Consider the following 25,885-nt stretch of genomic DNA (forward strand, 5'->3'; position numbering starts at 1 on the left):
CTGGCAACTTCCACCATCCAAGGCACCAGATGGAGGCACGGAACGAAGCAAGACTGCATCATCACGACCCTGGACGTTAAGAACGCCTTCAACACAGCTAGTTGGGATATGATACTGAATGCGCTGTCACAATATAATATCCCTAAATATCTAAGAGAGATAATAAAGACCTACTTCAGAGGAAAAACAGTGGTATACAACACGTAAAGACTCGCCAGGGTAAAGAGTTTTGTTTGTTTTATATTTTTTATTAATTGGAGGCAGCAATGTTGCCGCTTCCAACGCTTGGTTGTTTCTGACCTTAAACATTCTACTTAGGTTCTAAATAAGCCTAAGTCTCGTTGCCGCGAAACATAAGGTTTGGGCAGCAGAGAGAGACAGTTATGTATATTTCTTATATATTATTTATGTATATGTTATATGTGTATTTATGCTCTCTCTTGAGCTTGGGCGATTGTGCATATGCATACACTTGAGTTCTGTCAAGTGGTCGGCGCGTCTCAGCAGAATGCTGACACTTACATATTCTGGGAGAGCGACGACCGACCCATATTTCGGCCACGGGTTAAAGACCGGGTTTCTGTTTACATAAACACAGCAACAAAGTATTACAGTGTGTACTCTTTAAGTACTCTTGTTACAGTGGTTATTCAATATGTATGCATACTACATCTCCCTCCTTTTGAAAAATAACGTAATATTAAGGACTTATTTTATACGATGTACTTAAGAAATTAGTTTTTAAGTATGATGATGATTAAAATGAATAGTTTATTCAATATGTTTTTTCGTTTTATATTTATTTATTTTTTATTTATTTAATTTTTATTTTTTTATTTAATATGTTTTTTTTTTTTTGTGTGTGTATATATGAAATTACAAATAATATTCAAATTTAAAGTAGTGTTTTTGTTTTAGCATGGCCATACTAAACACAATTATGAAATAAACATTTTTAACCTATCCTTATGTACTGTTTGTTTTTTGTTTTTATTATTTGTTATTATAATGCTATTTTTATCTCCTATTTCCGATACTTTATACGGACCAGTATATTTATAATCTAACTTATGACCTGTTTCATTCCTTAACAAAACTTTATCTCCTACTGATATATCTATGTAGTTTACTTTCTGATCATATAGTATCTTATTATTTTCCTTATTTTTTTCTAACATTATTCTAGCTCTTTTATATGCTAATTCTAATCTATATTTACTTTCTTTAGCATAGTCATCTATATTGTATATGGTTTCTATATTATCTATACTATTAAATTGTTTTGGTAAATTATTTGTTTTACCAAACACTAACTCATATGGACAGTAATTATGTGCCATTGAGGGTGTAGTGTTGAAACAGAAAACGAAGTATTGAAGCCATACGTCCCAATCAGTTTTATCAACCGATATATAAGAGGCGTATGTATTCATTGAAAATTCTATGACTGCGTTCCAACTGTCTGGTGGTGGTGTGCGGTAGATGTTATATTTTCAATTTTTAAATACTAGCTGGCCCGGCAAACGTTGCATTGCCCTCTATATTATTTCTAGGTAAAAAATTGTTGAAAGCTATGTTGTTCAGGCTGGGATACACTGATAAATTTATTAATCGGATTTTCATTCAAGCACCTTGTTGTAAACGACATTCTTCGTTTTTTGGTCGGGTGCAAGAACAAATAATGCGGATCGTTTGCCAACACGTGAGCATGCCACGTACAATTGACCATGAGAAAAACACGCATTTTCTAGATTGAGGCCACAAATAGTCAAAGATTGGCCCTGTGACTTGTTGATCGTCATGGCGAAGGCAAGACGAAGCGGGAATTGAATTCGTTTAAATTCAAAGGGCATATCTGTTGAGCTCATCGGAATCCTAGGAATAAGAACTTCCTCATCTTTAAATTTTCCTTTGAGTATCAACGCGTGAATCACATTGCTCATCAGTTTTCTTATCACCAAACGCGTTCCATTGCACAGTTTTGGTTGGTTTAAATTTCTAAGCATGCAAATCATGGAGAATTGCTCTTTTCATAGCTGTGTTCATTTCTTGACGCCGGTCAAGTTGTTCTTCCATATTGCCCATGAAGTATATTTGCAAGAATTTTTGCTGTGCATCTTCAATAGGTTGCAATGATCCAATGCGATGGCAAATCTGGCCTTGAATCTTTAAATTCAAAGCCATAGTTATAGTTATATTTACAAACACTATTTACAGAAATCTAACAAACTACATTATTCAAAATTTTTTTTTGGCAGTCATAGAAAATAAAATTTTTAACGTAAATTACCTTAAATATCCGTCTCCAATATTTTCCGCCCCAAATTATGTCATTTGGAAACAGGCATTGTATTTTTGAGTGTTCGCTAGAAAATGTCGTGATTCTAGTGTTTCGCCATAAAGCAGGGAACGCAATGGCTATGGTGACCGCTAATGGCAATGTCACTTTACCACTAAGGCAGCACAAACCGGGCGTTTCACCAGCAAACTTCAATGCGCCACAATGCTAGCAAACAACGTCCATTGGACCAATGCAAACTAAACGATTCAAGCTGTAATCAATGGTGCAATCATATCGAAACGCTGCTCGATTCAAATCAATCCTTGAACCATTTCTTGATGCCATTTCACGGGCTGCCTCTCTTTGAGAAGCACGAATTAAGGCCCTTCTTCCCTGGGTACTAACGCGGAGCCTTTCTCGGGCGATTTCTCGCTCTTCGTCAGATAATTGACTCGCGCTATTCCGTTGCCTAATTGCATTATGGGTCCGCCGGGAAAGATTAGATCTTCTAGGACGCGGCATTTTTATTAATAGTAATACTGCCCTCGCACAAAACCATATAAAACAATCGAGAAATATAAATATAAATAATTTACACAAATTTATGTTTGAGACAAACAAATACCTGAACTTTCGAGATATTTAGCTTTTGTAAAAGTCCAAAAATACAATTTTTAATAATTAACTTTTTTTTTTTTAATTTCGAATTTTGAATTTTTTATTTATTTTTGATTGTTAGGTTTTAATCTTTTGATTTTTTTTTTTAATTTTTGCAGATTTTTGATTTGAAATATTTATAAAGTTTAAAAGTCCGAAAATATAAAAAGCCAAAAATACACTTTTTAATAATTACCTTTTTTTTTTTTTTAATTTCGAATTTTGAATTTTTTATTTATTTTTTGAACAGTCAGGTTTTAATCTTTTGATTTTTTGCAGATTTTTGATTTGAAATATTTTTCCTTTTGATTTGAACATTTTTTTTTTTTTTTTTTTTTTTTTTTTTTTTTTTTTTTGAATAGTCAGGTCTGCTCGAGGTCAGGAGACCGTAGACTGACTGACTACATTTGTTTATTTACTTCTACACTATTGTCAAAACTGTCACTGTTACCAAGCCTACTGGGTATAAAAAAAATTTGAACATTTGGGGAAAAAACCGCGTTTTTCAAGTATTCGGCAAATTTTTTCAGTATTTTTAAGACCCTATACTAAACTCGTTGCGGAGACAAATCCAACAAATCAAAAACCATGAAAATTGGTTCAGCCCAAATCAAGTTATAAGCAGTCTTCACTTTTACACAACTTTCTTTTATATATATAGATTTGCATAGATCATTTATAATTGAATTCTTATATTCTGCTCTCATATCCGTAATGAACGTCTTTATTGGACCGTACTTTAGAATAAATGATTCAAAAATTGCTTTAGCGACAGTGTTCGCGTTCTTATTTGGAACTGGTATGGCAACTAAATATTTAGTTAGGTCACATATTAGAGTGATTGCATATTCGTTGCCATTTTCTGATTTTGGTAGTGGACCAATAGTGTCTACTATCACCCTGTCGAAAGCGTTTATTGGCGTATCAGTTATTATCAATGGAGTCTTATTGTGCTTGGTTATTTTAGCTAATTGGCATTTTTGACATTTTCGTATGTACTCAGTAATATCTCGAGTCATACCTTTCCAAAAATAATGTCTTTTGACCTTGGCCAAGGTTTTTGTAATGCCGGTATGACCTTGTATTGCATCGTCATGGAATTTAGACAGAATAGTCCCTTTCCTTTTTTTTTTTTCTATAAGGGTCACCGGGTTGACTAGCGCTACTCTTAATGTATTCAATATTTTATTGCCCATTTGTTTAAAATTATCTATTGAAACATGTTCAAAGATATTTTCCCACAGTGCCATTTTGAGTTGGCTGATTTTGTTTATACCGGCTTGCATTTCAAGCCTTTGGAAAAATTGACCTAGGTCTAGGATTCCATTGGTATATAAATCGCTAACATCATATCTTGCAGTAATCTTCCCACCATGTTTTAATAAACAAATAGTATTCTTTACATGCAAGGTCACTACTTTACGTACTTCGTTATTGTTTATGACTTCATATACGTTGGGCTTTGAAGCTTTCTCTATAGATTACTTAGGCAATTCTATTTTTTTCTTATCCGCGCGGATTTTCTGTCTATTTTGATATCTCGTAGTGACTTTCCTGTAATATTTTGTAGATCTTTAATGGTTATTCTTGATAACGCATCAGCTACATTATTATCTTTTCCCCTTAAATATTCGACTGTAAAATCGTACTCTTCTAATTCTAGCCTCATACGTGTCAGTTTAGAACTCGGATTGATCATTGAGAATAGATATATTTAAGGGTCTGTGATCTGTTTTGATCGTAAAGTGTTTTCCATAAATATATGGTCGAAAATGTAATATTGCCCAGTGTATTGCAGCTACATAATTCCTGCTCAGTTGTACATTTATTACTTTCTCCTTTACTAAAAGCTCTTGACGCGTATGCAATGGGAAGTTGGATTCCGTTATGGTTTTGAGTTAAAACCGCTCCACACGCTTGCTTACTTGCGTCAGTTATTATACAGAATTCCTTGCTGAAATCTGGATATTGTAGTAAAGTAGGTTCCATGAGTTTTGTTATTAAATATTGGAATTCATTTTGGCACTCCTCTGTCCATTCAAAAGGAACATTCTTTTTACATAATCTTGTTATGTGCCGAGAATATTCGGCGAAGTTTTTAATGAATCGTCTATAATAATTGCAAAAGGCTACAAAACGTCTGGCGCTATCCACATTTTGCGGGACTGGGTAATTCATGATGACGTCATATTTCTTGTCATCTGGAAGTATTCCTTTATCTGTGCATCTATGACCAAGAAAAGTCACCTCATGCATAAAAAATGAACATTTTTCTGGATGTAACTTTAGATTGTATTTCCTACATTTCTCAAAAACGTCTGTTAAGTTTTTAAGCTTATGTTTTTCGGAACACCCTACAACTATTAAGTCATACATATAAAGGAATGCTTGTGAAGGTTCTAATCCAGAGAATGCTATAGTCATCATTCTTTAAAATGAATTAGGCGCTATTTTTAGACCAAACGGTAATCTCGTGAAGCGATACGAGCCATTGCTCGTTGAAAATGACGTTATATCTCTTGAACTTTCTTCGAGTTAAATTTGATGAAATCCTGACATTAAGCCAAGGCATGAAAAATATTTTGATCCAAAATATCATCAATTCTTGGGAGTGGAAATTTATCGGACAGTAATTTGTTATTAATTTGACGATAGTCAATTACCAATCGCCATTTCTTTTGATCTGAGCCTGGGGATGTTTTTTTAGGGACAAGTAATAATGGGCTATTATATTCAGATACAGATTGTTCGACAATTCCGTCTTTGATCAATTTTCGACTTGTTTTTGTATTTCATCAACATGACTGTGTGGGCTTCTATAGTTTTTTTGTGTACACTGGTTCATCATCTTTTAATCTCAGTTTTTGTTTATAAAAATTATTTGTGCTAATTGGTTCGGATTCCAATCCGAATATATCATTATATTGGGTGCAAAGTTTGAAAGCTACGATTTGAATTGTGGAGGAAAGTTTTTTTTTTAGTTGAGATAATACAGATTGCTTTCTATTTTCACTATTAGTTTGAAAGTGATTCAAACGCTAAATTACTTGTACTGACTACTTGATCTTTATTTGTTGTATTTAGTAGTTTTATAAAAGCGTTCTTAGGTGTTGCTATGGTACTTGCTGTGTAAATACCATGCTGAATTTCTAGATTTGGAATCAATACACTGTCTTCTATTGAATTTAGATTGATTTTTCTAATAACCTGGGATCTCGCTGGCAGAAGTATTGAGTTGTTGCCAGAACTGTATGTTATTGGAACATAAATTGGAAATTTTAGGTTATTAGGTCTAATTATAAGCCAATCTTCAGATGGCTTGAAGTCAAATTGACAGTTGTATTTTTTTATAAAATCGATTCCTAATATGCCATCACAAGGAATAGCGAATTGTAGATCTACGATATGAAAATCGTGTTTGAGTATGTATGTGGTCTGTATCTCAATAGAAGTTAACCCCTTGGATTTGGTTACTTCATTACTTATTCCTTTTATGTCTATAATATAATTGCTTTGTATGTCATGAAAGACATCAAAATTTTCTTTAACTACTGAAATGTCTGCACCTGTGTCTACTAAAAAGACAATTTCTTTTCCTGTAGGCACATGGTTGAATGATACAAATATGTTCTGACTGAGATTAATTGTATGAACCCTTGCATTTTCTACTGTTGAGCATTTAAAGGGGGATTCGAGTTTTCCGATGTATTATTGGTAACTCTTATATTGCCCTGGTTATTATTGTTGTGGCCTCGATTCGAGTTGCCACGGCCTCTTGAGTTTCCTCTATATTGGCCTCGTCCATTATTGTTATTATAATTATTATTATTATAATTATTGTTATTGTTATTGTAATTGTTATTGTTGCGACCGCGAAAACTACCATTAAAATTTTCCGCGTCCGCGGTTTCCGCCCCGCTATGAATTATTATTGTAATATAGGACAGAGTTTTGCTGCCCGGTTGCCTCTGTGCAACAATTAACAAATTTAGAGACGGCCTCATTCATATTGTTGAAGGTGCCTGCTTGCATGATAAGTTTTACCTTATCTATTGTGCAATTTGCAGTCATTGCTTTGACAGCATGCTGAGTAGAATAACTTCTGGCTAACTCTAGAGATAAGCCGTCTTTTATTTATGCACCTTCTAACATTTTTGTCATCTGCTCAACCTCTTGTGTGTATTGGTTAGCAGTTTTGTTGCGTTGCTGTATGTTCATCAGTTTTGCTGATAACACCTGTACAGTTTAGCCTTTTACATTGATTTTTAATTTAGAAATGATTTCAGATATAGATGTTTCATTTTCTAGTAAATTTCTAGCGACACCTTTTAGCCTTGATTTTATTATCGAAATTGCTAATTCTTCGTGTTCGCCTTTTATTAAATTCAATATTTGTAGTGCATCTACAAAACTTTGCAAATTTTCAGCTTTACCGTCAAAGGCTGGTATAAGCGTAGTTGCCGTATTAATGAATTCAATATTTGTTTGTGCCATTGTGGTATTGTTATCTGAAGAAGTATCAGAATCTGTAGAATTATCTGGATCTGGCATCAAAACAGCTGGAACAGTAAGGTTATTTAAATCCTGTTCTTCTATTTTAAGATCTGTGTTTAGTTCTTCTGACTCTATTTGATCAGTGTTAGTTTCTTCTGTTGATTGTGGTTTATCACCATTTTCAATCGATAAAGAAGTGTTAAGTATGGTTGGTACCGAAATATCTAAATTGTACTTTAGTTTAATAGATATTAAATTAGATCGTAGTTTGATCAAAAATTTTGATACTTGAGATTTGATTTAATTTCTCTCTCTGGCCATGTATTAGTATACGTGCTTCATTAAAGCAGTTTACTAATATTTCTACATGTTTTTTAACTGTAGTTTTTTGAATCGGCCTGTTTTGTGTGAGTGACTTATATGATTTATCAAAGTCAACTTTTATGTTGTTTAGCTCTTTATATAAATCATTCCATTCCATTATTTGCGGACATGAAATGATTCTCTACTTTATTTATTTATTTAATTGTCCTCAGTCTAGCCATACTTAGTGTAAAAGTTTTGTATATTAGCAATTTCATATATATTTGTAATTTATTTTTATTTTATTTATTTTTCTTTGTACCATCTTAAATATATTGCGCTTTTTGTTGTTATTTTATATATTTATATTTTGTCCAAGTCATTTGCTTGGCTCATATATATTTTGTTTTAGACATTTGTTATGTAATTTGTAAATACAATTTGCGCTCATTATTACGACAATTATTATTAATAATATCAATTGTAAATCTGTATTATTTGTTTCTACTTTATTTATTACATTTGCTGTAGAGTACAGATTTTAAATCTACTAAACCCATTTTTGTGGATTTTGTATGTATATTACTAAAGTGTTTTACGTTACATAAATTTTCAACAGATTTACTTATTCTGTTGTCGTTCATTAATAAAATTTTTACAGGTCTCTACCTATTGGGTCGTATAGCGTTACAGACTATACTTCTAATCGGGCAGAAATGTTTCCGCTCAATTTTAACAATTATATATTATGATTAATTTGTATGCAGCGCAGTGCATTTTTAAGTTTGGAAAAAAAAATTTTGTGGTGGGCGTTCTTGGAAACGCTGTCGGTCCTTAGTTTGTTTCTGCTGCTGCTGTCTTTTGTTGCTGCTGCTGTTGTCGTTGTTGCTGCTGCTGTTTTTTGTTGCTGCTGCTGCTGTCTTTTGTTGCTGCTGCTGTTGTCCGGGGCCTATGAGCTCAGGCGTTGCCGGTGCTGGTCATCGCACAGGCTGTATTGTTACTGCATGTGCCAATGCAGTATGGACTCCAGACTCCCTCGCAGTCCTTGGGGCATTCTTTGCTTTTCTTCGGTATTTGTTTTGCTGTCAGTTCATTTAAAATCCAGTTCATCTATAGTGATCCATCTATAGTTTGCGTCGAACGTCCCAGTAGCTCTTCGAAGACATGTTAATGTTTGTTGTTGTTGCTGGATTTTTGTTGGAAATGGGTTTGCAGTGGTGATTTATCGGATCCTGACAGGATCAGCGGGTTTGCAGGCTTCCAGCTACACGGTCGCCATGCAAAGAGTCGCCAGGATAAAGAGTTTTGTTTGTTTTATATTTTTTATTAATTGGAGGCAGCAGTGTTGCCGCTTCCAACGCTTGGTTGTTTCTGACCTTAAACATTCTACTTAGGTTCTAAATAAGCCTAAGTCTCGTTGCCGCGAAACATAAGGTTTTGGGCAGCAGAGAGACTGTTATGTATATTTCATATATGTATGTTATATGTGTATATGTTATATGTGTATTTATGCTCTCTTGAACTTGGCGATTGTGCATATGCATACACTTGAGTTCTGTCAAGTGGTCGGCGCGTCTCAGCAGAATGCTGACACTTGCATATTCTGGGAGAGCGACGACCGACCCATATTTCGGCCACGGGTTAAAGACCGGGTTTCTGTTTACATAAACACAGCAACAAAGTGTTACAGTGTGTACTCTTTTAGTACTCTTGTTACTGTGGTTATTCAATATGTATGCATATGTCAGCTGGAGTACCCCAAGGCTCAGTGCTGGGGCCTCTCCTATGGAATATCATGTACAACGGCGTACTGCGCTTGGAAGTACCTACAGGCTGAGCGCAATCAGAGTCAGCTGAGCTCTCAGGACTATGCGGCACTTGTCATAGCCGGCATGGTGCCACTGGAGTACCTGGTCGCCGAAGCCGTGGAGCGGAATTCGCACGCGCCTGTGCGACACAACGCTATCAGGGCGAACAGCATTGCACGATGGCAAATGAAGTGGAATAGCTCAGCTAAAGGGCGGTGGACGCACAAGCTCATCCCGGAACTCGAACCATGGGTTAACCGCAAACACGTCGAGGTTAACTTCTATCTTTCGCAGATCATCTCGGGCCATGGATGCTTTCGGAGCTATTTGAAGCGCTTTGGTCACGAGGAAACCGACGAGTGCCCCTGGTGCGGGCAAGGGCATGTGGAAGACGCCAACCACATCCTTTTCGCATGTGGACGGTTCCTGGAGGAGAGGCGTCGTCTAGAAGTGGCCCTGGGCCGCTCCATTAGAGCGGACAACATAGTCAACGCCGTGCTGGAATCGGAGTGATGATGGAGCTGCGCAGAGTCGAGCGAATAAGAAGACGAGCTGTACCAGGCTAAGATAGCTCATAGTGCTTGCGAAGCAATGCTTTACGGCCGTCCCGCAAGCATCGCGCGCTATCCGAGCCACCACCACCACCACTTGTAGTATAATAAGATTGTAAATAAAGGAATATAAAAAAAACAAGTAAGAACGTTGCAGTCGGGCGATACCGATTGCAGAAGACTCATTCACAGCCCAAACGCTGTCAACCAGAGTATATAGTGCAATTTTCAAGTCTAGTGCGCAACAAAAAACAGGGCATGATCCCATTTAAAATGGGAAAATCATCGATAGCTATTGCTATGATCATTGCATAATTGCATTCAAATTACATGCATATGTATATAATTTATACAATTTTGACTTTTAATAATATACATGTATTTATATCCATATATTGGATACCGGCTTCAAGCTAGCAGCAGATCAGCGCGATTTTACTATACATGTGCACACACTCATCGTCTATTCTATGCGTACAGACAGAAGCGCGCCTTTTCTCACATTCTTAGAATTTCGATTGATTTCTGGACTTTCTAGCCGTTACTGTAGTTTTGTCTGATGACGCTCTCTTATTAAGCTATTCTATTTTGGCAGCTGAGTGCTCGAGCAAAGCAATGGCGCGGGTGCTAAGGGCGACGCAAGTAACGTTAGAGTAGGGAGGTTCGAACCTCTACTATGTTTTTTTTTTTTTTTTTTTTTTTTCATACATTTTTCGTTTTTTATAAAATAGATATTTTATTGGGAAGGTGCGAGCTTGACTGAATGGCACTTAATACTTTTCATTTTCTTAGTCGAATAATTTTATAAGTTTAAATTTGTTTCTTCTTAAATAGCCCTCAAATACATATATGCAAATACATACATATGTATATATGTAAGTCTGCACGCATAGCATCAAGCATTCCAGCCTTATACACGCGCTCATTTGTATGTGTGTATGTATGCACACATAAATGCGTACTCTAGCATATTCTAAGAATCTCGTTGCGATTGATTTGTCTTTGCATTGTTTTTGAATTTCCAGCCACCACTCTGGCTTTTCTTTGCTATGTGGCGTCATAACAATAATGTGATTTCGTTTTAACTTCTATTGATCGAAACGACGCGGTGGTGCTGTAGGCTGAAGCGCCGACGACCATTATTTTAGCTATTTTGACAAACATGCTGTTTGGGTTGGGTGCGAGTTCAAATCCCGCGGAAAACACTTTTTTGTAAATTGCAAATTTTTGTTATTTTAGCTTCTTTTAAATTTTTTTAAATTCATAAAAATGTTTCCTTTTGTATTATGAATATCTATTAAGCTTATTTATATGTACAAATGCATAAATAGATGGCTGACGCATATAAATGTCGCGATACGGGCACTGTAAATGCCGATTGCCACGCCCCTAGTGGCCGTCGACTCCTCAATTTTAGCCAGTTCTTAGAACGAGTAACCGGTTACCTAAATGCAAAATTTGAATTCTTACGCTCAAAAAATGTGAAAATTACAGGGTATTTTTCGATATGCCACGCCCCTAAAGAGGCTTAAAAATTATTTTTGGGGCATCGATAGAGGAGGCTACCAGTAACTTAACTATCCAAATTTGAAGCTTCTAGCTCTTAAATTGTAGGAGATATAAACTTTTGCGGTTTGCCACGCCCCCTATGGGCGGACATATATCTACCATAGCTCGTTGGACTTGGGTGATCAACCCGCGTATATATACCAAATTTCAGATCTCTAGCATCAATAGTGCCTAAAATATAGCAGAATTCGAAAAATCACTATATCTTCAGGTCCGATTTGCCACGCCCCTAAGGGACGTAGATATATAATTTTTTCACCCATCTTCATAGAATTAAAACATTAGCTTACGTGCAAAATTTCAGCATTCTAGGTTTATAACTTTAGGAGATACAGTTTTGTCCGATTTGCCACGCCCCTAATGGGCGGAGATATATCCGCCATAGCTTGTGATCTTGGGTGGTTGGCGCGGACCTACATACCAAATTTCAGCTTTCTAGCTCTTCAACAAACATGATTTCTGGTATATCGGAAAATGCATTTTCCGATTTGCCACGCCCCTAGTGGGCGGATCGGGAAAATTTTAACACTTTATAAATCGGAGATATACATGAGTATGTGTTCCAAATTTCAAGTCTCTAGCTTCAATAGCGCCGAAATAGATTGCGTTCATACGGACAGACGGACAGACGGACAGACGGACGGACAGCAAGACGGACATTGCACAAAACCAATATACTCATTTCACTTTCGTGAATGAGTCTAAAAAACAACATACACACACACATACACAAACACATACACACACACACATTGTGGACATACGATCTTCATGAAACTTTCAGATTATGATTACAACATGGATATGCATGTATTTGCCAAAGCACAAGTATCTAGTATTTGAACTACGCCTTTTACAAAAGTGATGGTGAGGGGGTGGATATAGGGGTGGGGGGTAAATTTTAACAAAAACCGAAATTGTATAAATTGGAATTAAGCATACATAAAAAATTTGGAGGATCTAGCAATAAAGGTGTAGATATAATTTTATAACTGGTTTTTGATAAGGCTTTTTATCGATAAAAAATATTGGGATGAGTTATCGACTTTTAATGATAATTACGGACATTTTAAATTTAAAAAAAAATTTGAAGTCTCTAGCTCTTATATCTTCTGAAATCGACGCGTTCATACATACGGACAGACGGACGGACAAACAGACGGACAGGGCCAAATCAACTCAACTCGTCGCCTTGATCAAGAATATATATACTTTGTGGGGTCTGCCACGCCTTCTTCTGCCTTTTACATACATATCAACAAAACCATTATATCCTGATTTCCCATTGAAAATGGGTTCAGGGTTTAAACAAATTGAAGTCTCTAGCTCTTATATCTTCTGAAATCGACGCGTCCATACATACGGACAGACGGACGGACAGACAGACGGACAGGGCCAAATCAACTCAACTCGTCGCCTTGATCAAGAATATATATACTTTGTGGGGTCTGCCACGCCTTCTGCCTTTTACATACATATCAACAAAACCATTATATCCTGATTTCCCATTGAAAATGGGTTCAGGGTATATCAAGTAAGAACGTTGCAGTCGGGCGATACCGATTGCAGAATACTCATTCACAGCCCAAACGCTATCAGCCAGAGTATATAATGCAATTTTCAAGTCTAGTGCGCAACAAAAAGCATGGCATGATCCCATTAAAATTGGAAAATCCCCGATAGCTACTGCTATCATCATTGCATCATTGCAGCTAGAATCATCAAATTACATATATAATTTTTACAATTTTAATTTTTATTATATATTTATATACATTTATTGTATACCGGCTTCAAACAGATCAGCGCGATTTTCATATACGTGTGCACAAACTTATTGTCTATTCTATGCGTACAGACAGAAGTGCGGCGTTTCGCACATTCATAGAATTTCGATTGATATCTGGATTTTCTAGCCGCTACTGTAGTTTTTATACCCTGAACCCATTGAAAAAAATTGAGCATAGTGTTCGTTTGTTCAATATTTGACCATCTTGGTCGAGCGCATGTAGCGAAATGATTGTGCTTTCGTATATTTTCGTAGCCCGAACCGAAAAGTGAGGAGCCGTGCAAATACGAAGTGGTCTGGGAGATAACTCCCGAAAAAAAGTGTGCAAAACGCTTTAAACTACTTGTCCGGTCTATGTGTTCTGTGGTTAGTCCTCGAACTTTAATAATAAAAAAGTTTTGGCAGCCAACACATGCTTAATAATTAAATAAAACCGTTTTTATACCCTGAACCCATTTTGAGTGGAAAATCAGGGTATAATGGTTATGTTGAAATGTATGTAACAGGCAGAAGGAGGCGTGGCAGACCCCACAATGTATATTTATCATTAAAAATGGATAACTCATCCCGATATTTTTTTATCGATAAAAAACCTTATCGAAAACCAGTTATAAAATGATATCTTCTACACCTTTATTGCTAGAGTCTCCAAATATTTTATGTATGCTTAGTTCCAATTTATAAAATTTCGGTTTTTGTTAAAATTAACCCTCCACCCCTATATTCACCCCCTCACCCTCACATTTGGAAAAAGCGTATTTCAAATAGAGACTTGTGCTTTGGCAAATACATGCATATCTATGTTATAATCATAATCTGAAAGTTTCATGAAGATCGTACGTCCACAAAAAAAGTTATTAAACAATTGAGTTCTCATAGCCCATGCGTGTTTATGCTTGTGTGTGTAAATGTTTGTGTGTGTGTTTGTGTATGTGTGTGTGTATGTGTGTATGTATGCCTGTGTGTGCGTACGTGTGTGTGTGTGTGTGTGCGTGTTTCTTGTGTAAGCTGAAAGACGCGAAAAATGATTGAAATATCTATTGCTCCAAGGGTTCAGGGGATCTCGTAGTCGAGCAGTCTCGACTAGAGCTTTCATACAGGGTAGTATTTTGTAGAGCATTCTTGACTAGAGTTGTTTACGGCGCTTTGTCGATTCGGCAGCGTGAGTTGAATTTGTTTTTGATCTCATGTCCCATTAAACATGTTTAAATCTGCACGACATCCGTGCTAGAGTGCACTCCTCTTACCAGGCTCTATATAGGACTCGTTTTCCTTTAGCTGAATATGAATACATGATAGTCACCGTTAATGTTTCTAAAGCTAACGAAGAAAATAGAGAAAGCTATGTAAAACTTAAATCCCATATTTATCAACTGTAACGAATCTTCGGTTTATCCCGAGGCTAAACTGGGCTAGTTTCAGCCGACTGTGAGTTCGTGCCAACAAATTAATTTGTTGAAGCCCCTACGATAATAATTAGTCCATTGTGACTTAGGTTTGAACGTAATGTACGTACGGACGATGTGAAGGCCTCGCTAAAGCTGCTGGTGTTTTTCTCATCCGCACCAATGTCTCTTATCCTTTTATAGTCGCTGCAAGGATTGCCTCTGGTTATCTTTGCCGTTCCCACGATGTCCTGGAAGTCTTTCGATGTCCTTATTTAACACTCGCGTTGACTTTCGGTACTTGCACTTCCTCTCATTTTATCACTTTTTATACCCTGAATCCATTGAAAATGGGTATAAAAATGAAATGAATGAAAAATGTATGTAACAGGCAGAAGGAGGCGTGGCAGACCCCATAAAGTATATATATTCTTGATCACGGCTACGAGCTGAGTTGATTTGGCCCTGTCCGTCTGTATGTCCGTCCGTCTGCCCGTATGTATGATTTCAGAAGATATAAGAGCTACAGACTTAAATTTTTTTAATGTCCGTATTAACAGCACGGATATCGAGTTTATCACTACAAATCGATAACTCATCCCGATCTTTTTTTATCGATAAAAAACCTAGTCAAAAATCAGTTATAAAATTATACCTCCTACATCTTTAAAGCTAGAGCATTCAAATTTTATATGTATATTTATATGCATTTTATACAGTTTCGATTGTTGTTAAAATTTACCCCCACTTCTATATCCACCCTCACCCACATATTTGTAAAAGGCGTATTTCAAATACTAGAGACTTGTGCTTTGGGAAGTGGCGCATATTATTGTTATAATTACGATCTGAAAGTTTCATGAAGATAGTCCATCCACTAGAAAAGTTATGAAACAATTAAGTTTACATAGTAAGCCACCACTGCAGCCAATGCGTGCTTATGCGTGTGTACGTATGGCTGTGTGTGTGCATGTGCGAATAATTATTAAAATATCAGTTGCTCGCTCGAAGGGTTCAGGGCCAAGGTCTCGACTACAGCTTTCTTACTTGTTTTCTATCTTCTCGCACTTTTCTATATGTATTCTATAGGCGGACCTTGACCTCTTCCGGTGGCTACAATTCTGTTTTAAAATCGATCTAGACATGATTTCAAGTAATAATATATGGAAATTTATTTTGTAGTCTTTTTATTATAAGAAAACGTTCACAAAATACAATTAGGTTCGAATATTAAACAAAATGTGATTCAATTTCCCTCCCTGAATTTGAATCGTTATAAACATCAATTGTTTAAAAGCTCAGAATTAAAGGGATTATAAAAGTGAATAGTGATCTACCAACAAAAGTTGACATTATTTTTGAAAATTTTTTATACCCTGAACCCATTGAAAATGGGAAATCAGGGTATAATGGTTTTGTTGAAATGTATGTAACAGGCAGAAGGAGGCGTGGCAGACCCCACAAAGTATATATATTCTTGATCAGGGCGACGAGCTGAGTCGATTTGGCCCTGTCCGTCTGTCTGTCTGTCTGTCTGTCCGTCTGTCCGTCCGTCCGTCTGTCCGTATGTTTGAACGCGTCGATTTCCGAAGATATAAGAGCTAGAGACTTGAATTTTTTTTTTTAAAATGACCGTTTATACAGCGCGGACGTCGAGTTTGCTTTTAAAATTCGATAAATCATCCCGTTATGTTTTTATCGAGTAAAAACATTCAAGTTCAAATCAGATGCCACTATAGGTAATTGTGAATGATTTTTCTTTTTTTTTAATTTCTCAAATATTCAATATAATATTTAGATCATATTCTGAAAGTTTCATTAAATTCCGTTCAGTCAAAAATTAATAAAAAATAATCAAATATTTGGCCAATTAACAAACGCACGTGCAGCAGCTACAACAGAAACATTCGTTGCATCACATCAGCTGTTAGTTTCGTTTAGTTTTGGTAGATGGCGCAGCAGCAGTGAATCTATTTGAGTTTTGCCAGCGCCACTAGCAGGAGTGGGGTGGCCTAGTGTGTTAGCTGCATGACGCTCGATCGAGAAGTCGCGGTTCGAATCCCGATCGATGCAACTGATGTTAATTTTTTTTAATTGTTTCAAAATATTTTTATATTTTCATAAAAGAGGTTTCCCCGAAATTGAAATTTTAACTATACTTTATGTGCGTTTTTAATAGTTTGATTACTCTAGCAGATTCTTAGAGTCACATCAGCAGTTAGTTTCGTTCAGTTTTGGTAGATGGCGCTGCAGCAGTGAATCTATTTGAGTTTTGCCAGCGCCACTAGCAGGAGTGAGGTGGCCTAGTGTGATAGCTGCATGACGCTCGATCGAGAAGTCGCGGTTCGAATCCCGATCGATGCAACTGATGTTAATTTTTTTTAATTGTTTCAAAATATTTTTATATTTTATTAAATGAGTTTGGTATTTTATTTATATTTTTAAATACATCGAAATTGAAATTTCAGCCATACTAAATGGGCATTTTTATAAGTTGGGTTCAGGGTAGTATCTAGTCGAGCACTCTCGACTAGAACTTTCTTACTTGTTTTAGAATATATATCTGACTGATTATCTAAATTATTATTAATTATTCGCAGGACTATCCTATTGAATCATATGAGCCCTATGCTCTTGTTTCGGAAATTCAAGGACATATTTGGAATTTGGCCATTGAATATAGGTAAGTCATGACTTAAACAAGAAATAAAGCTTTAGTCGAGACTGCTCGACTACGTGATCCCCCGGACCCTTCGAGCAACTGATATTTCAAAAATTACAATAAAAATTGTGAATGAAAAAAAAAAAAAAATAATAATATTCTATTAATTATATATGAATCTACATTAAAAGTTTGTAGTCGCCATAACATGTAGAATATATGAATTCATTACTGATTTTCGATATTTGAATTTTCCATAACAAAATATCAAAGTAGGTATTGATTTTTGGAAAAAACAAGTAAGGAAGCTCTAGTCGAGACTGTTTGACTACGAAATCCCCTGATTTCCCATTGGAAATGGGCTCAGTGTATAAAAATAATAAAATGTTCGACCAATTAACAAACGCACGTGCAGCAGCTTCAACAGTTTTCGTATACGTGAGCACACATACATTCAAAATTCTTCTAGCGCATTCATTCTAAAATTACATCAGCAATTATTTTGGTTTAGTTCTGCTAGATGGCGCTGCAGCAGTGAATCTATTTCAGTTTTGCCAATGAAAAGTGAGGTGGCGTAGTGACTACCGGCGTGATGCTCGATCGAGAAGTCGCGGGTTCAAATCCAAAGCGTGCAACTGATGTTAATTTTTTTAATTGTTTCAAAATATTTATATATTTCATTTATATTTTTAATTACACCGAAATTGAAATTTTAACCATACTAAATGTGCGTTTTTATTAGTTTGGTTATTCTTAGATTCTTAGAATCACATCAGCAGTTAGTTTGGTTTAGTTTTGCTAGATGACGCTGCAGCAATGAATCTATTTCAGTTTTGCCAAAGCGGCTTCCGAAAGTGAGGGTGTCTAGTGTGTAGGGGCGTGACGCTCGATCGTGAAGTCTCGGGTTCGAACCCCTAGCGCGCAACTGATGTTAATTTTTTTAATTGTTTCAAAATATTTATATATTTTATTAAATGAGTTTTGTATTTTATTTATATTTTTAAATACATCGAAATTGAAATTTAAGCCATACTAAATTTGCGTTTTTTTTAGTTTGGTTCAGGGTAGTATCTAGTCGAGCACTCTCGACTAGAGTTTTCCTACTTGTTTTAAAACTCCGTTGGTGAGGACCACTCGGATGCGCTACACCGTTAGAAGTCTAGACGGGCATGATGTCATATTCCACATTTAATGGCATATATACCTTTCAAATAAAAAAATTATTTTGTCAATACCTCACACACAGCTTTTTTTCTTTTATTTCAACATCTACCCGCCCTTATTGAGAAACCCTATATATTTTTTCTCTGTAGTTTTAATAGTAGATAAAACTGTACAATATATTTAATATATTCTTGTGAATTTTAAAGAATATTGTTGTTTATTATAATACCCTTTCCATCAAATTTGTATAAAATGGAATTTCAAAAATTAAGATAATAATATATGTTCTATAATTTTCACGTTCTGAAAGTTTTATGGACAGTCGATCTACAGAAAAAAATATTAAATAATTTACAGGCAAGCTTACGCTGTGTATATGTGTGTGAATATTGTAGTCTAAGCAGAAAATATCAGTTTCTTCAAGGGTTCAGGTCGATCGCTCGTTCATATAGTCGATTAATATTTTAGGCCAAAATACTTACCTTACCGAGCTTTATTGGATATTGGATATTGTTCATTTAGCAGCAATATTATTTATCCCATGACCGGCTGTACTTTACGACTGATTAGTGAAGATTGCATACTCTCAATCGGCCAAAAAGTAAGTATAATTCGTTAAATATATTAATATATATATAAATATTATTATACGAGTATGTTCCAAGATTTACATATTGAAATCCACCAATCCAAATGCCAAAAGCTACACTAAGAAAAGTACACAAAGTATTATTCCCACTGTTAAAATGGAAAATTGCTTATAAAATTATATCTCTCAAAATTTGCTAAATGCCCAAAAATTACAGATCGATAAAAAATTATATAGCGTATATTAAACTTGAAATTAATTTTATACTCGGTTTGGAAACTCAAGACATGATATTTAGATAATGACTAAATCATGATAGCAGTAAACTTCACAATTAGACTGTTGACTTAGTGGATGACTCCTCTAGTTATACGTAAAATTCATAAATTAAATTTCTGTGGGCATACTTCATTGCTTTGAAATATGGATCTGGCCATGCTTGGACAGTTAATGAATATTCTACGGTCGGTAACGACCGACTGAAACATTGCTACTTGTTTAATTAATTTTGCATACACTATTACAGTACTTTGAATTTAGTAACTTTTGTTGGATGATTTTAGGATAAGGCTGTAAACGATGTTCAGGAATTTATTACAAGCATTAACAAATCGGGCTTAGTACCAGTTTTAAATGTTGGACTATTAAATTTTTCTATGCACCTTAATGAGCACAATAAGTCATACCCAAGCATTGATTTGAGATCATCAATACATGATATTCATTTAAAAACCTGTTATGACGGAGCAGAGGTCTTAGCACAACTTATAGCATATATTGCTAATGATAAAGACTTTAAAACAAGTATGAATAACGCAAATAATTTTAACAAAACGGATATAACACCAGTTAGAAATGCTGACCATACTAATGATAAAACGGTAAATCAAGTAAATACACTTATGGCAGATGCAGTTAAGGATGTGAAAACTCTTTCCGTGCCTCAACCTTTTGATGAAATTCTCAAAATCGAAAATGAGAGTCTACAAAGTAAACCAATATTAAGCAACAACAGGTTTGACTTTGATCAAATTTTTGATATGAGATCACAAGATTTTTATAAATATGACACAACTGAAAACTCCTTTATCAATACCGATCTTGGAGCTATTTCATTAAATGTTGCGCCGACTTTAGAAGAAAAAGAGTTCCACATAATACACGGCGAGGACATTTTGTTTATGGTAAGTAAGAACCATTATGTTACTATTCTCTATCGTATTGTATGTTAAGAAGGGTTGTTTCATGTTCATATGAGAAAAGGCATAAATAAAAATTAGTATAATATTATTATATCTTTAGTAATGCGACTGGCAACCTTGCCCAGCGTGGTGAAAGCACGGGAGAGGTCGTAGAGCAGGAGCTATGTTGAAGTTGCATTGCCAACACCATGGGGAACGGCAATGCCGAGGTAGGCAAGTGGCTCAAGCGTGCAAGAACTATTGATTGGAAACCAGAGCTCAGAGTCAGCGGACGGCAAAGGCAGTTTAAAAGTGTAACACGTGAAGTAGATGAATCGGTTCGTTGAGGAAGTCAAGTAATATATGAATGGAGATAATAAAAACAATTGAATTTTCTTTTGGTAGCTGATAAAACTCTGTAACGCTAACAACTAAATAACCAGCCTAACTTGACGGGATTATACGTTATTTTAACGTGGCTTCGCACATTTGCCGGCAGGAGAAAGCTCTAGCAGGCAAAAATAGAATCAGTGGCATTGTTTTCATGCTCTGCGAACCTTTTAAATTAAATAGGTTAAGCTAATGATTACTTAAACTATATATAAATATTTTTATTTCATATTTTGCTCTGAAGGATAATTTTGGTGTCGACCAGATATACGTTTCTGATGGTCCTCTGCAAATAGTTGACAATCATTTTAGTTTACCCAGTGAAAAAAATGATATTCTAAGCCCTCCTCCTAATTTTCCAATTCCTGAGCACAGTTATACATTATGTGAAATGACATTTACATGGCATCTTTACGGAGGAAAAGATTTTCCTGATATTACAAAATCAAAGCCGAAAGATAATACCAGGTATGTGAATTGCAAACCATTCTAATAATCAAAATATTTTTAAATAAGTGGTTTTTGCTAAGGCAGCTATCATAGTGTTATTAATAGTTGTATGTCCATTATAAGAACTGTTATTTATACATATTTATGATCAGGTCGATGGGATTGGATAATTGTGTCTATCTATCTACACGTATTCTAATTAATTATTTTACCTTGAACCCATTTTCCTTTAGTTCAAGAGATATTTCAATTCAATTTTTATAAAAGTTACGTCATAACGCTTATTATTAATTTTTATTATAAAAATTGGATATAAAAGTTATAATTTGTTTTTTTATATAAAAATTGATCTGTAATAAATATTTTTTATTTTCATCATATAAATTATTTATGATGATAAATAATTATACCCTGAACCCATTTTCAATGGGAAATCAGGGTATAATGGTTTTGTTGACATGTATGTAACAGGCAGAAGGAGGCGTGGCAGACCCCAAGTATATATATTCTTGATCAGGGTGACGAGCTGAGTCGATTTGGCCCTGTCCGTCTGTCTGTCCGTCCGTCTTTCCGTCTGTCCGTATGTATGAACGCGTCGATTTCAGAAGATATAAGAGCTGTCCGTAATTACAGCGCGTATATCGAGTTTATTAAAAATCGATAACTCATCCCGATCTTTTTTTATCGATAAAAACCCTTATCGAAAACCAGTTATAAAATGATATCTTCTACACCTTTATTGCTAGAGTCTCCAAATTTTTTATGTATGCTTAATTCCAATTTATACAATTTCGGTTTTTGTTAAAATTTACCCCCCACCCCTATATCCACCCCCTCACCATCACTTTTGTAAAAAGCGTAGTTCAAATACTAGAGACTTGTGCTTTGGCAAATACATGCATATCCATGTTGTAATCATAATCTGAAGAGTTTCATGAAGATCGTATGTCCACAATGTGTGTGTGTGTATGTTTTTTTTTTTTTTTTTTTTTTATTCGTTTATTTACAATCTTATTATACTACAAGTGGTGATGGTGATGGTGGTGGCTCGGATAGCGCGCGATGCTTGCGGGACGGCCGTAAAGCATTGATTCGCAAGCACTATGAGCTACCTTAGCCTGGTACAGCTCGTCTTCTTATTCGCTCGACTCTGCGCAGCTCCATCATCACTGTGGCAACCACCTACACCTGAAACCGCGATGGCGTCACTTCTGGAATGTTTTTGTAGCGGCTTGCGTCCCTTAACAACCGTCCAGCTGTTCGAGCTCGTCTGCCGACCTGCCTGGTTGGTTTTATCGGCTGCAGCCCGTAGAGCCATTGGCTCTATTGGATTTGCTGCGCTTTTATTGTGCCTCGGCTTTTTCGAGGGAGTTTTTCTCTGCTCAGTGGCAGCTTCCCTCGACTGCTTGGGCGTATTACTACCTGCTGTAGCACTAACGCTCGCCTTCTCAGCTACTTTCTTGACCAGCGTGGTCTGCACCTCGCAGTCTTTGACCGGTCGGTTGCAGAACGCTTCGGCCGTCTTGTGGAGACTGACAAGCCTAGCCAGCTCATCTCTCATTAGTGCATTTATATGCCGCTGCCCCCCAAATAGGGCAGACAAACTCCTATTTGAGCTAACGCTTCTTTTAAAGACTTGGGTGCCTGGCACTCAGCCACTGGAGACTGATTACAAGTCGACGGCTGCGGCAACGCCCTCTGTTGTTGCTGCGGCGATCGCTGCAACGAGGAACGGTGCGCGAAAGCTTGCAGCTCCTCCTCCATCATGGCCTCCATATTGATCCGACTACCACGGCGTGAAGCCTGTAGTGGGCACTGCCTACTAATATAATTTGAGTTTAGAGACCGCAGTAAAACTCAACTTAACTACAGCCAGAGCCCGAAAGTATGCACTACTTTTAATACCTGCTACCTCACAAAAGCAGCTAGGTTGCTGTCTTTGCTGAGACTTAGCAACTCACCAAAGTTAGTGAGCAGCTGATTGTCCGCTGCAATTTCCAGCACTACTAACAGCTGTTAGAGTGAATGCACCTGATTTTTTATTATTTGCACAAATGTGACGCCTAATATGACATCTTTTCGCGCTTAAAAAAGGGAAAGAGGAAAGCCCTGACGCCAAAAACAGTGACGCTATTGCCCCCATCTCTTGCACCACCGGATTGTACCACTGGGGTACTCCGCGAGACCGCCGCGAAGTAAGTCTTTGATCGTTTTTGCGTCGCTGGGTGCGTCGCGCCCACAGCAACCACGTTGTCTACAGTTCTTTCCACTTTCACAGGGAAAAACACAGATCAAGCTATTGTCCACGACGGATCACGATGACGTCGACCGTACTCCACGAAAACGCAACTCGAATCACCTATGTGTGTGTGTTTGTGTGTGTGTGTGTGTGTGTATGTGTGTGTGTATGTGTGTGTATGTATGCCTGTGTGTGCGTGCGTGTGTGTGTGTGTGTGTGTGTGTGTGTGTGTGTGTGTGTGTGTGTGTGTGTGTATGTGTGCGTGTTTCTTGTGTAAGCTGAAAGACGCGAAAAATTATTGAAATAGCTATTACTCCAAGGGTTCAGGGGATCTCGTAGTCGAGCAGTCTCGACTAGAGCTTTCTTGTTTCCTTTTTAAGTTACTCATCAAATATTTCTTATTATACTCATTCACGAAAGTGAATCAGTATATTGGTTTTGTGCAATGTCCGTCTTGCTGTCCGTCCGTCTGTCCGTCTGTCCGTCCGTCCGTCTGTCCGTCTGTCCGTCTGTCCGTCTGTCCGTATGAACGCAATCTATTTCGGCGCTATTGAAGCTAGAGACTTGAAATTTGGAACACATACTCGTGTATATCTCCGGTTTATAAAGTGTTAAAATTTTCCCGATCCGCCCACTAGGGGCGTGGCAAATAGGAAAATGCATTTTCCGATATACCAGAAATCATGTTTGTTGAAGCGCTAGAAAGCTGAAACTTGGTATGTAGGTCCGCGTTGACCACCCAAGATCACGAGCTATGGCGGATATATCTACGCCCATTGGGGGCGTGGCAAATCGGATAAAACTGTATCTCCTAAAGTTGTAAACCTAGAATGCTGGAATTTTGCACGTCAGCTAATGGTATGATTCTATAAAGTCTGAAGATAAATTATAAGTCTACGCCCGTTGGGGGCGTGGCAAATCGGACCTGAAGATATAGTGATTTTTTAAATTCTCCTATATTTTGGACACTATTGATGACAGAGACCTCAAATTTTGTAATATACTCGGACTGATCACCCAAGACCAAAAAGTTTTGTCGGATATATGTCCGCCCACAGGGGGCGTGGCAAACCGCAAAAGTTTATATCTCCTAAAGTATAATAGCTAGAAGCTTCAAATTTGGATAGTTGAGTTACTGGTAGCCTCCTCTATCGATTCCCCAAAAATAATTTTTACGCCTCTTTGGGGGCGTGGCATATCGAAAAATACCCTGCAATTTTCACATTTTTTTAGGGTAAGCATTCAAACTTTGCAGTTAGGGTAACGTTATCTCTTTCTAAAAACTGACCAAAAATGAGGTGTCTACGCCCAGTTGGGGCGTGGCAAATCGGAAAAACCTGTATATTCTACAGTATTAGAACGAAACTTAACTACTAAATTGTTGATGGGATGTGAATGAGTATTCCGCAGTCGGTAACGCCCGACTGCAACGTTCTTACTTGTTTTAATTGGTTTCTATAAAAATTATAATCGTTACAGTCCCTGATATTAATCACTAAACTTTTGTAATCATTTAGTATGACTATGAGTGGTTATAACGTGTAGCCATTGAAAATGGGTCGGTGCCTGTGTTAATTTTGAGCACGTCTATCTCAGAAGATAGGAGATAGAGACTTGAAATTGGAAAGTTTGTTTACAATTAAAAATCTTATTGAAAAGCAAATTTAAAATCATGTTCCTTGCATCTTTCCATTTTTTTTTAATTCAACCCACTCCCATATCAACCCCATTCGATCTATATTTGAAAAAGATTATTTAAAGTAAAATAGACTTTCTTTGAAAAATACACGCATTGAAATATTATTATCATATACCCAATCAAGTTCCTATATGCGTGCGTCCGTATACTTGTGTGAAGCGAAAAATGATTGAAATATCAGTTTCTCGAAGTGCTCATAATCGAGCAACTCTCTAGTTCTCGGCAATCCTACGGATAGACAGATGGACGAACACTTATATATATATTTTTTTTTTTTGCGATATTTTTGAGGTGGTCAATCTTGCGAAAAAGTAAAACAAGTAAGAAAGCTCTAGTCGAGACTGCTCGACTACGAGATCCCCTGAACCCTGCGAGCTACTGATATTTCAATAATTATTCGCACATGCACACACACACGCACACACACAGGCATACGCACGCTTAATCACGCATTGGCTGCAGTGGTGGCTTACTATTGAAACTGAATTGTTTAATAACATTTTTTGTGGATGCACTTTCTTCGTGAAACTTTCAGATTATGATTATAACATAAAAATGCCTGCAATTGTCAAAGCACAAGTCTATAGTACTTGAAATACGTAGATGTAGGAGATATAATTTTATAACTGATTTTCGATAAGGTTTTTAATCGATAACAAAATAACGGGGCAAAT

General features: G+C 36.5%; 1 protein-coding gene and 1 long non-coding RNA gene across 20 annotated transcripts in view; one reads left to right on the forward strand and one right to left on the reverse strand.

Moving 5' to 3' along the window:
• The window catches only part of Atg2 (Autophagy-related 2), a 274,490-nt gene that overhangs the window by 103,835 nt on the left and 144,770 nt on the right, over window positions 1-25,885 (forward strand). For 8 of the 17 annotated variants that reach the window (XR_016268485.1, XM_089461789.1, XM_089461793.1 and 5 more), the window contains 4 exons: window positions 17,438-17,520; window positions 19,132-19,264; window positions 19,816-20,436; window positions 21,068-21,291. Coding sequence is in view for 15 of the 17 variants with exons in the window: in XM_089461789.1 (XP_089317915.1) it covers window positions 17,438-17,520; window positions 19,132-19,264; window positions 19,816-20,436; window positions 21,068-21,291 (1,061 nt within the window). In the remaining 2 variants the exon portion in view is untranslated. The other 9 variants (XR_016268486.1, XM_089461796.1, XM_089461790.1 and 6 more) reach the window with 9 other exon arrangements.
• LOC149270961 (uncharacterized) lies at window positions 1,573-9,193 on the reverse strand. Of its 3 annotated transcripts, XR_016270120.1 has the most exons (3): window positions 2,907-8,051; window positions 2,291-2,820; window positions 1,573-2,166 (listed from the first exon to the last, which is right to left on the reverse strand). It is a non-coding gene; the product is annotated as an uncharacterized LOC149270961 (long non-coding RNA). The 3 variants fall into 3 exon arrangements; XR_016270118.1 differs by having other exon boundaries at window positions 2,291-9,193; XR_016270119.1 differs by having other exon boundaries at window positions 1,573-2,229; window positions 2,291-9,193.

This window comes from Drosophila arizonae, chromosome 2 (assembly GCF_054131065.1).
Source record: "Drosophila arizonae isolate 15081-1271.41 chromosome 2, UAZ_ARI_1.0, whole genome shotgun sequence".
NCBI classification, from domain to species: Eukaryota; Metazoa; Arthropoda; class Insecta; order Diptera; family Drosophilidae; genus Drosophila; species Drosophila arizonae.